Below are 12,461 nucleotides of genomic sequence, written 5' to 3' on the forward strand. Positions count from 1 at the left end.
AAATGCAGATAGTGATGACATCAGCTAAAATATTAAAATTAAACAAGGATCAGGTACGGTAAGAAAATTATTTTAAATAATAACTCTAAATATAATCAGTTAGGTAAAAATCATGGTATAAAATATGTTTCCTTCAATCAGAAAGGAGGAGTCAATGCAAAGCTCAGATGTCTTCCACCTCTACTTATCTGACTGCAGAGAGGAGGACAGAGGACAGTGGACACACAGTTTAACATGATGGACTATAGGACAGGACTGCTGCTTCTAACTGTCTGCTGGGCAGGTGGAGACTTTTCTTAATTTTACACAGGCCATATTTGTGTCGCCAATTCATTTAATTAATGTTTTCTTTTATCCTCCTGAATGGCAGGTGTTGATGGTCAGACTCTGACAGAATCTGAACCAGCAGTTAAAAGTCCTGGAGGATCTCACAGATTGACCTGTACAACCTCTGGATTCACATTCAGTGACTATGGCATGAACTGGATCAGACAGGCTCCTGGAAAAGGACTGGAGTGGATCGCTTATATCAGCAATGGTGGTGGCAGCAGCCAGTACTACTCTCAGTCAGTCAGAGGGCGGTTTACCATCTCCAGAGACAACAGCAGACAGCAGCTGTATCTGCAGATGAACAGTCTGAAGACTGAAGATTCTGCTGTTTATTATTGTGCTTGATACTCACAGTGACTGGAGTTGGTTGAGCAGCTGTACAAAAACCTACAGTCCTCATTCTCTCTGGCTGTTTGAGGATAAACATGTCATATTTATATAGTATGTATATGATATACTGTATTTTATTATTTATATTATATATGTTGCCTTAAATTTTATGTTTTACTTTAAACATTTTTTCAAACTAATAAATGACTGTATAACACAACACTTGATAACACAAATTCCTAAAAATATTTCCTGATAAATACTATTAAATTAATAACCATTTCTGTCTTTGTTCCTCCTCACTGGGCTGCTAATACAAAGATCATTGTTGTGTTTTAACAGCAGAAAAATATCTTGAAATCAGAGATTATTGAGAGTTTGATGCAAACTGTTTCTGAATATAAAGAAAATGTAGCTGCATCTATTCATAAACATGAATAAGTTGGCCATAATAGAAATCAGATCATATTCTACTTGACTTGACTTGACTTTCAGGTTTATCTGCAGATGAACAAACACTCATAACAGAGCTTTATTTAAAATACCTCCTCATTAAAGACAGCAACTGAACAAGAAACAACTCTTGTGTATTTAAATTAACTTTCTAATTGTCCAACATTTAATTTACAAGCCTTTTTACTGTTTCTAGCTTACAGAGTACTGCAAAGACTATGGATTGGGAGAATAAATGGAGGTTTGAACTGTTTTTCATCTGGAAACTAACTGTATTGTTCAAGGTGTCTACTAGCTGTCTTCATTATGACAGGAACAATTTCATGTACATTATTTGAGAGAAAATACAGGAAAAGAAGTTCCTGACCTATTATTTTGCATCTTGTCACAATAGTTGTAGTTCTGAACTAGTTGATCCTCTGAGTGTCTGTTGCTTCAAACGGACACAATTTGAATCCTGAAACCTTAAAAAAAAGTCTTCAACCAGCTGCTGAAATCTCAGGTATTTATTCAAATAATCCTAAAATAAAATAAATACAAATACATAAATCAATACAATGAGTCTTTTTTTCTTCTTCGGAATTTTAAGATTTCTGTATTAAACTGATTTAAATTCAAACAAAACTTAAATAGGAAAAAAACAGAAAAAAAAGTCATTTGAGTCAAATTTTAGATGAACAAATCTGCTGCATCCTTCAAAGAAAACATTAAAAAGGAATAACTATATTTTCTAAATTCACGCAAAAAAATTAAAATATAACAAATATACACAATATGCTTCAGGAGCCCCTCCTTCCCCATGATGTGCTGATGCAAATGTTCAGTGTGTGCAGTGTACTTGTGTCCTGCTGACTGCTCTTGTACTTTGTGTGGAGCATCAGAGATCACATCTCCAGCCTCAGGATGATCAACACACTCACTCTTCTGCTGGTTGCTCTCTCTCTGCCCTGTGAGTTCTCCTGCTGACTGCTGTTTGATCTTTGATCAGACAACATTGACTGATGGTCGCTCAGTGATACCAGAAAACTTCCCACATGACTGTCTCACTTTCTTCTGTGGTTCCTCTCTCCTTTCATCTCATCAGGTTGTACAGGTCAGAGGATGGAGTCCATTCCTTCCAGTTCAGTGGTGAAAAAGCCCGGGGAGACTCTCAGTCTCTCCTGCAGGGGATCTGGCTTCACATTTAGCTGCTGCAGCATGCACTGGATCAGACAACCTGCAGGAAAAGCTCTAGAATGGATCGGCCGTGTTTACAGCGATGCAAGTAGAACAGATTACGCCAGCAGCATGCAAGGACGAATAGAAGTCACCAGAGACAATAGCAACAGCATGACGTATCTGAGACTGTCCAACTTACAGCCAGAGGACTCTGCTGTGTATTCCTGTGCCAAACACACAGTGGTTAAAGGAAGCAGAGAGGCTCTACAAAAACCTCAAACTAGTTATTCTCACAAGTACCAACAGGTGGCAGTAGAAGATAAGAAGTCAGATGACAAGAAGGAGAGGATATCTCTTAACACACACACACACACACATACACACACAGACACACACACACACACACACTGTAAAAGCAACAGTTGATGCTGTGGTTTGTGACTTCCTGTGTTGTCGGGTTAAAAGTGGTTAATAATGTTTCCATTGTTGATTTAATGAATAACAGCAGGTATTAATAATATATTTGGACATTTATACATGATGTGTCTAGAACATGGATGGACCACCAAATTCTGCTGAGAAAAATAAATGAATATTTTTTTTACAATAAACAATCATGGTAGTTAAATCATTTGAAAATCACGATTTAAGTCATCATATTGTATCATCACAATAATAATATGAAAGAAAATCATACATGATACAATAAGAATAAATAATTATTTGCATTTTTTTCTCATCCTGACGATTAACTGGGCAGGTAAGAACAATACATGTTTTTTTTCTGACAAAGCTTCTGGTACAAAAACAATATGTCTGCATTACAGTAACTAATGAGGTGTTTAAATGTCTGCAGGTACTGAGGGTCAAACACTGACTGAGTCTGAACCAGTGGTTAAAAAACCTGGAGAGTCCCACACTACTTATGACAGGACAGTCCATCCTTCCTTTACAGCCTGTCAGTGTCCTTCTCTATGCAAAGTGAACTTCCTCACAGTCTGCTATAAAGACTTGATATCATGCTGTCAGTTGCAGCAGAAGAAGAGAAGCTCCCATCAGATCACCTTCAATACCAACCATGTTCTCTGTAGCTGTGCTGCTGCTGCTGGCTGCTGGATCCTGTGAGTCTCACTGAGGCAGAGACACTGACAGTATGATCACAGCACACTGACTCTTATTACACTCATTCAATATTCAACATGTTTTCCCCCACAGGTGTGAAGTGTGAAACGCTGACTCAGCCAGCCTCTGTGACCGTGCAGCCAGGTCAACGTCTGACCATCACCTGTCAGGTCTCTTATTCTCTTAGCACCTATGGTACAGCTTGGATCAGACAGCCTGCAGGGAAAGGACTGGAGTGGATTGGATATCACTGTGTTGGATGCACTGCATATTACAAAGATTCACTGAAGAACAAGTTCAGTATCAGTTTTGATTCTTCCAGCAAAACAGCGACTCTAAACGGACAGAATGTGCAGCCTGAAGACACTGCTGTGTATTATTGTGCCAGATACCCATACCCACAGTGACACAATGCATCAGTAGAGCTGAACAAAAACCCCTCAGTGCCTGAACACTTGTAACATGAAGCCACCAGAGGAGGAGCCCTCAGACCACTAATGACTTCAACACCAGCTCACTCTTACAGTAAAGAGACAAACAAGTTTTTTATTTCATAAATGGTACTCAGTTTAAGTAATTGGATCTTATAATCATATACATGAATATATATGTATCCCATTAGAAAAATGAATCAAATTGTCATACATTATTAAACATGAAAACTATCATGTAATGAAAACCATTCACTCAACAATTTTAAATACTCAGCATCTAACAATGGACAGTCTATTAGTCAGTATCTCTTTCTAAATCTATATCATTAAAAAGACACAACAGCAACACATTGTTGTTTTTAGAGTCAGTCAAATGTGGAAAGGAGTGTGGGTGTGGAGGTGAGATAAGAGGAGGCCTGGTCATGGAGGAATTTGTGAGTGAAGAAAATGAGGAAAAGTTGATCAGTTTTTGAAATGTGGCGTCCATACATGAATTAATATGGTGAGGTTGTTGGTCAGGGTGGAGATAGGTCAGTGACGATGGAGTCGGAGGAAATCTAGAGGTGGATATAATCAGTGTGAAAGTGGAGATCATGATGACAAATTATATCACAGAGGGGGGCATGTAGAAATTAAACAGCAGAGGACCAAGCACGAAGCCCTGGGGGATGCCTTGGGACAGAATAAACATGGTAACGATTAAGTTGTTAGGCTGATGTACTGATGTATGAGATATGGATTAATAATGAAGGAAATAGCAGTACAGGTCATGCTGAGGGGGGATTCAAGGTGATGATGTACCGAGGACAAGTCAAGTATGATTCTGTTTCTCTGAAAGAAACAAGGCTAGAATTGTCATCTGGCTTTTAATACAAATTTAAGCAGTCCATGGCAGACAAGTCTTTACTTTAATGTGCGGACTCAGAAGAATGTAAAATTAACATTCTATGGATCAAACTATGCATTTGCAATATTAATTATTCTTGAGTGTAATACAGGCTGCAGTTAAGTCCAGGTGACACTGGGAGAGAAGCGGTTGTGTTAGCAGCTACTACACACATTGGATCAGACAGCCTGCAGTGAAAGGACTGGAGTGGATGAGTAGGGACACGTGAAAGATTCACTGAAGAACAAGTTCAGTATCAGCCTCGACTCTTCCAGCAACACAGTGACTCTAAACAGACAGAATGTTATGAATGTTATGATATTATTAGGGCCACGGGGCAATCGCACCGAGCACTACTGTTATACTGTGGATTTTTTCTTCTTCCTCTTCCGGACGCAATTTCGTCCCGCTAGTCCTACAAATTGAAGAGTTGCAGGACAAATTATATATCAAAACGTGCGGTTTGATCGGGATCGGTGTGCTATTACTTTTCTCTACAGAATACGAATTTTTCGTGACATAAGTTGCGAAAAACTGCCCAAAATTTTGCATTGAAATGAATGGGATGGCCGACAGAAAATGAGCGAAAAAGAACAATAATTGGAGATTTTTAAACGTCTACTTCTCCGGCATAATTTCACCTAGAGACTCCATTTAAACTTTAAACAGTAGACACAAGTCTTGTGTATCGGTGTATTAATCCACGTTTCGATAGGTCATATAGTTTTTTATCAATCCCTGTTCAATGACCATGATAATTTTTGGAGAAATTCTGAGATTATAATGGGTGTGTATTGCACGGAATGTTCATGTCACAGTGTGTGACATCATCGCCAGAGTTTAGAGGGAGAGAAGAAATTGTCAAAAAATAAATTTGAAAACTGCGCTCCAGGCCGCAAATTCCACTCTACAGAAATAATTTATACATAGAAACGTAGGAAAATTTGTCTTCTCCCTCACAATCCTCTGGTAAAGCTGTCAGAGTTATAGTTTGGGCGTACGATGCACAGATGATCCACCAACACCACCAACAGCCTCATTGGCTCCCATATTAAAAACTCACGAAGATTTCTAAAAAGATGAAAAACAGTTTTTTTAGATCGCTCTAACAAAGCTATTTTTTCATTTTTCTGAAAAAAAAACATATGTAGACGTTCAGGAAGAACTCAGGACTCTCAAAGTGAAGTTGGATCAATGATAGGTATTATGGTTTTATGGTTTTGCCAAAAATGCTTTCTGTTCGAGGCCAGAAATTCCAGCCCATCAGTCTCTGCTGTCAGTGTGTCGGAACAGGTGCCAGTTCATTCTGTTGATTGCTTTGATCTGATTGCCTTTGATCTTTGATGTGATTACACTTACAGATACACACACACACACACACACACATGCACGTAAGTGCGCACACTCCTTACACATGCAAACACATGCTTCAAACACACGCGCGCGCGCGCGCGCACACACACAGGTAACTTTATGTGATTTTAATTACACACACACACACACACACACACACACACATTTTGAGGTTAAAGGGCATAGTTTGAAATCTCTGAAGAATCTCATCATAGTGTACACACACGGGCAGTAGCCCCCGTGGCCCTTTCAGAATTTCCCAAGAGGAAATTTTCTAGTTGTGATTATAAACCACATAGTAATGAGTAATTACGGCAGAAACATGCTTTATAAATGATGAATTCAGTATTTACTAATCCATAACTAATGTGCTTATCAATGATGAATAAAACATTTTTAACTGTCTTTATAAACTACATACTAATGTGTGGTTATGTCAGAAAAATGCGTTATAAATGATGAATTGAGTATTTATTAATGCTTAACTAATGCTTAATGTGTGTACTCATTATAAAGTGTTACCCAGTTGGGTAAAAGTTGACCTGCATCCATGCGACAGGCTTGGAGAGAGTTGCATCGATGATGGATTTAGAGGATATATAGAGATAGACATCACTGGTGTAAAAGCTGAAGTGGAGACCATGAAGATCAGATTACAGAGGGGTGGCATGTAAACAGCAGAGGACCAAGCATGGACCCCTGTGAGACGCCTGTTCATGCTGATGAACTGTTGTCTGTCTGTGAGACGTGACTTAAACCCAGAGAGGCCAGTACAGGTGATGTTGGGAGAGCATTCAAGTTGCTGGAACTTCATCCATCCTCCCATGTCAACTTATTCTCAAGGTCACAGAGGACTGGAACCAATCAGAGGTGACATTGGTCTTCTGGACGGACACATTCTGGACAGGTAGTCATTAGAATATACATAAATATTCAAATGTCATGAAATAAAAAAGTATATTGCCAAACCTAATCGACTTGTTTTGGGTTACATTAGATTCCTAATCTGAATTATTATCACAGTGCAAAGGAACAGATGTTGAGTTTCAAGAAATATGGATGGTATTGATTGTTGATAAGATGTTTCTCTTCACATTTCACACAAATGAAATTGGCAAAACACATCTATTCTAGTTGTATCCTCCCTTTGAGGAGGAGTCAATGCAAAACTCAGATGTCTTCCACCTCTACTTATCTGACTGCAGAGAGGAGGACAGAGGACAGTGGACACACAGTTTAACATGATGGACTATAGGACATGAATACGAAGATAAATATAGCAACATATCTCAATGGGCAAGAATAAACCCACACGTATATTTTTTGGTCACAATTTTATAACTATTTTATTTGGCTGTAATATAAATGATTTAATAAATAAATGAAAAAAACAAGTTGAACCATGCATCTGTATATTAACTGATTACCCTTATTTTATTTCTGACATTATCATTTTCATTATTAAAAATAACTTTGAAATGCACAAATTTACATGATTCTAACTACTGCTTGTATTTCTGTTTGCAGCAGACTCTTGTATTGGCTCCATTCAGACCAACATTGATGCTTCCTATGTTTGATTGTATGCAAACTCAGTGAGCTTCCTTGTTCCTCAGCTATAAAAACATCCCATCAGGCTGTCAGTGGAGTTCACAGCACGTCACTTTCTACATAAACCATGTTCTCTGTAGCTCTGCTGCTGCTGTTGGCAGTTGGATGTGAGTCTCTCTGCATTTGGTAAAGTCATCACTTCTTCTTTTGCAGTTTAACTTTATCATTTGTTACAAAACATTTTCTTTTCAAACAGGTATAAAGTGTGAAACGCTGACTCAGCCAGCCTTTGTGACTGTGCAGCCAGGTCAACGTCTGACCATCACCTGTCAGGTCTCTTATTCTCTTAGTGGCTACTACACAGCTTGGATCAGACAGCCTGCAGGGAAAGGACTGGAGTAGAATATCAGAGGAGGTGTTGGATACAGCACATACATGAAAGATTCCCTAAAGAACAAGTTCAGTATCAGTTTTGATTCTGCCAGCAACACAGTGACTCTAAACAGACAGAATGTGCAGCCTGAAGACACTGCTGTCTATTACTGTGCCAGAGAGCCACAGTGACACAAAGCATCAGTAGAGCTGAACAAAAACCCCTGAGTGCCTGAACACTTGTAACATGAAGCCACCAGAGGAGGAGCCCTCAGACCACTAATGACTTCAACACCAGCTCACTGTTACATCTCTTGAAATGCTTTTAGGCTACAATCACCATCAAATCATAAAGTATTTACACTTCATAAATGATGAAAATTAATGAACTTATAGTGTTTTCAGAAGTAAAATTATATTCATTTTGTAACTTTTAATTATTTAAAGATACATTTTTGGTCTAATAATACAGGAAATATTCCACACAGTAAAAGTAACAAGTAAGGTGACACAAAATATTTAAAATTGAAAGAAAATAACTTCAGGAGACATGAGATGTTGTCTGCCTACGAGGTGATTTTCAGACTACATGACCTGACCTTTGTATGTTGAATTGGATAATATTTATTTGCAGATTAAAGGACCATTTTTAAAAGTTGCAGAATGACTTACAGTTAAAAGAACATTATATGTTTTAAAAACTCAAGTGTTAAAAAAACTCAAAAATTTAAAAACTCAGTTAGGAGAAAGCCATAACTTCAACTCAGAGAGATCGAACAGAAGACACTGTTCAATGAGAAAGGAGGAGTCAATGCAAAACTCAGATGTCTTCCACCTCTACTTATCTGACTGCAGAGAGGAGGACAGAGGACAGTGGACACACAGTTTAACATGATGGACTATAGGACAGGACTGCTGCTTCTAACTGTCTGCTGGGCAGGTGGAGACTTTTCTTAATTTTACACAGACCATATTTGTGTCACCAGTTTGTTGAATTTAATGTTTTCTTGTATCCTCTTGACTGACAGGTGTTGATGGTCAGACTCTGACAGAATCTGAACCAGCAGTTAAAAGTCCTGGAGGATCTCACAGATTGACCTGTACAGCCTCTGGATTTAACTTTGTTGGCTCTTGGATGGCCTGGATCAGACAGGCTCCTGGAAAAGGATTGGAGTGGGTTGGTGCTATTAGCAATGGTGGTGGTAGCATCTACTACTCTCAGTCAGTCAGAGGGCGGTTTACCATCTCCAGAGACGACAGCAGACAGCAGCTGTATCTGCAGATGAACAGTCTGAAGACTGAAGATTCTGCTGTTTATTATTGTGCTCGAGACTCACAGTGACTGGAGTTGGTTGAGCAGCTGTACAAAAACCTACAGTCCTCAATCTTACTGGGTTGGCAGAGCACAAGCATGAAGAGGTGCTCATAAGATTTATGTTATATTTTTTAGTTTATTTATTAATTGTATTAATCTATTAATAATTGTATCTGCATTGTACACATCATGAAAAAACAATAAAGATTCCTCGATCATAAAAGGGTAAAGAGACAAGAATCTGAATCTATAATGTTGTGGTTTCTAGTATAAAATCACTAAGAGGCAGTCAGTGTCAAGTTTCTCTCTCCTCTGTTGGTAAAATGAGACACAAATCAGCTGTTCTCATTGATCTCAACACAAACTCAAACACTGGACTGGACTAAAGCTTAATACTTGATACAGAGAGTTTTTATATTTTAGGAATAGTAACATAGCAATCAAATGATCATTATTTCATACACACACACACACACACACACACACAAATATATTAATGTACATTGATATAATGTATTCATATTAGTAATTATAGTGACAACATTACTGATTGTTGAAACTGCAGATATAATAACAGTGAACAGACTCTTGTATTGACTCCATTCAGACCAACATTGATGCTTCATATGTTTGATTGTATGCAAACTCAGTGAGCTTCCTTGTTACTCAGCTATAAAAACATCCCATCAGGCTGTCAGTGGAGTTCACAGCACGTCACTTTCTACATAAACCATGTTCTCTGTAGCTCTGCTGCTGCTGTTGGCAGCTGGATGTGAGTCTCTCTGCATTTGGTAAAGTCATCACTTCTTCTTTTGCAGTTAACTTCATCATTTCTTACAAAACATTTTTCTTTTTCCAACAGGTGTAAAGTGTGAAACGCTGACTCAGCCAGCCTCTGTGACTGTGCAGCCAGGTCAACGTCTGACCATCACCTGTCAGGTCTCTTATTCTGTTAGCAGCTATGCTACAGCTTGGATCAGACAGCCTGCAGGGAAAGGACTGGAGTGGATTATCAGAGGAGGTGTTGGATACAACACACATATCAAAGATTCCCTAAAGAACAAGTTCAGTATCAGTTTTGATTCTTCCAGCAACACAGTGACTCTAAACGGACAGAATGTGCAGCCTGGAGACACTGCTGTGTATTACTGTGCCAGAGAGCCACAGTGACACAAAGCATCAGTAGAGCTGAACAAAAACCCCTCAGTGCCTGAACACTTGTAACATGAAGCCACCAGAGGAGGAGCCCTCAGACCACTAATGACTTCAGATAAAAGATCCTCAATTTAAATACTGAGACAAATAATCACTGATAATATTCTGCATGCATTTTCCACAGTGAAAACTGAATCACACTTAATCAAACATAAAACAATCAATTAATTTAAATATTCAGCTGACAACTTTATTTAAAGCTCCTCTAATCTAACTCATCAAAACTTCAGCTTGACGTCACATACAGTACAGGTCAAACAAGAAACTTTGTCATCCAACACTTTTGTCTGACTTTTTTGAGAAATGGAAAAAAAGGAGGAAGAATCAATAGAATATTAATCTGGAAAAAATGGTACAAATGATGGATTTTTTTTACACATATGCATGAGATGTGGTGTTTGTCTCTGAGGAGGAGTCAATGCAAATCTGTGACGTCTTCCATCTCTACATATGTGTTGCAGAGTGAAGAACAGACACTAAATCACTGACATACACACTGCAGACTGGACAGAGACAACTGGCTTTCACAATGATCACACCTGGTTATTTGCTTGTTTTTCTCATCCTGTCAATTAACTGGGCAGGTAAGAACAATAACTGTTTTTCTGACAAAAACAACATGTCTGCATTACAGTAACTAATGATGTGTTTAAATGTCTGCAGGTACTGAGGGTCAAACACTGACTGAGTCTGAACCAGTGGTTAAAACACCTGGAGAGTCCCACAGACTGACCTGCACATATTCTGGCTTCAGTAGTGATATATATGCTGCTTGGATCAGACAGGCTGCTGGAAAAGGACTGGAGTGGATCTCCTGGATTCACAGTGGTGGCAGCAGCCAGTACTACTCTCAGTCAGTCAGAGGGCGGTTTACCATCTCCAGAGACAACAGCAGAAAGCAGGTGTATCTGCAGATGAACAGTCTGAAGACTGAAGATTCTGCTGTTTATTATTGTGCTCGAGAGCCACAGTGACACAGGAAGGAACAACGCTGTACAAAAACTCAACATGTCAAAAACCTTTCCTTGACTCATGAAGCCACCAGAGGAGGAGCCCTCAGACCACTAATGACTTCAACACCAGCTCACTGTTACATCTATTGAAATGCTTTTAGGCTACAATCACCATCAAATCATAAAGTATTTACACTTCATAAATGATAAAATGAATTAACCTATAGAGTTTTCAGCAGTAAAATTATATTTATTTTGTAACTTTTAATTATTTAAAGATACATTTTTGGTCTAATAATACAGGAAATATTCCAAACAGTAAAAGTAACAAGTAAGGTGACACAAAATATTTAAAATTTAAAGAAAATAACTTCAGGAGACATGAGATGTTGTCTGCCTACGAGGTGATTTTCAGACTACATGACCTGAAACCAGTTTAATAGTATTTGCATGTACTAAGGTTAAAATTTACAAACAGTAGCAAAATCCTATTATTTGTATGTTGAATTGGATAATATTTATTTGCAGATTAAAGGACCATTTTTAAAAGTTGCAGAATGACTTACAGTTAAAAAAAACATTATAATATCATGTTTTAAACACTCAAGTTTAAAAAAAACTCAAAAATTTAAAAACTCAGTAAGGAGAAAGCCATAACTTCAATTTAGAGAGATCGAACAGAAGACACTGTTCAATGAGAAAGGAGGAGTCAATGCAAAACTCAGATGTCTTCCACCTCTACTTATCTGACTGCAGAGAGGAGGACAGAGGACAGTGGACACACAGTTTAACATGATGGACTATAGGACAGGACTGCTGCTTCTAACTGTCTGCTGGGCAGGTGGGGACTTTTCTTAATTTTACACAGGCCATATTTGTGTCCCCAGTTTATTGAATTTAACGTTTTTTTTTATCCTCTTGACTGACAGGTGTTGATGGTCAGACTCTGACAGAATCTGAACCAGCAGTTAAAAGTCCTGGAGGATCTC

The 12,461-nt window shown here is 38.4% G+C and overlaps 3 gene segments (V, D, J or C); all 3 read left to right on the plus strand.

Moving 5' to 3' along the window:
• The first annotated feature begins 234 nt into the window (after positions 1–234).
• Positions 235–675, plus strand: LOC131982851 (Ig heavy chain V region 914-like). The segment is given in 2 exon segments: positions 235–283; positions 371–675. Coding segments are annotated over 2 exon segments (354 nt in total).
• A 2,674-nt stretch (positions 676–3,349) lies between these two features.
• LOC131983037 (Ig heavy chain V region XIG14-like) lies at positions 3,350–3,800 on the plus strand. The segment is given in 2 exon segments: positions 3,350–3,392; positions 3,487–3,800. Coding segments are annotated over 2 exon segments (357 nt in total).
• Positions 3,801–10,036: 6,236 nt separating this feature from the next.
• On the plus strand, positions 10,037–10,850 carry LOC131983038 (immunoglobulin heavy variable 3-23-like). The segment is given in 3 exon segments: positions 10,037–10,076; positions 10,167–10,461; positions 10,796–10,850. Coding segments are annotated over 3 exon segments (390 nt in total).
• The last annotated feature ends 1,611 nt before the right edge of the window (positions 10,851–12,461 follow it).

The sequence above is a fragment of the Centropristis striata genome, chromosome 13 (genome assembly GCF_030273125.1).
Source record: "Centropristis striata isolate RG_2023a ecotype Rhode Island chromosome 13, C.striata_1.0, whole genome shotgun sequence".
NCBI classification, from domain to species: Eukaryota; Metazoa; Chordata; class Actinopteri; order Perciformes; family Serranidae; genus Centropristis; species Centropristis striata.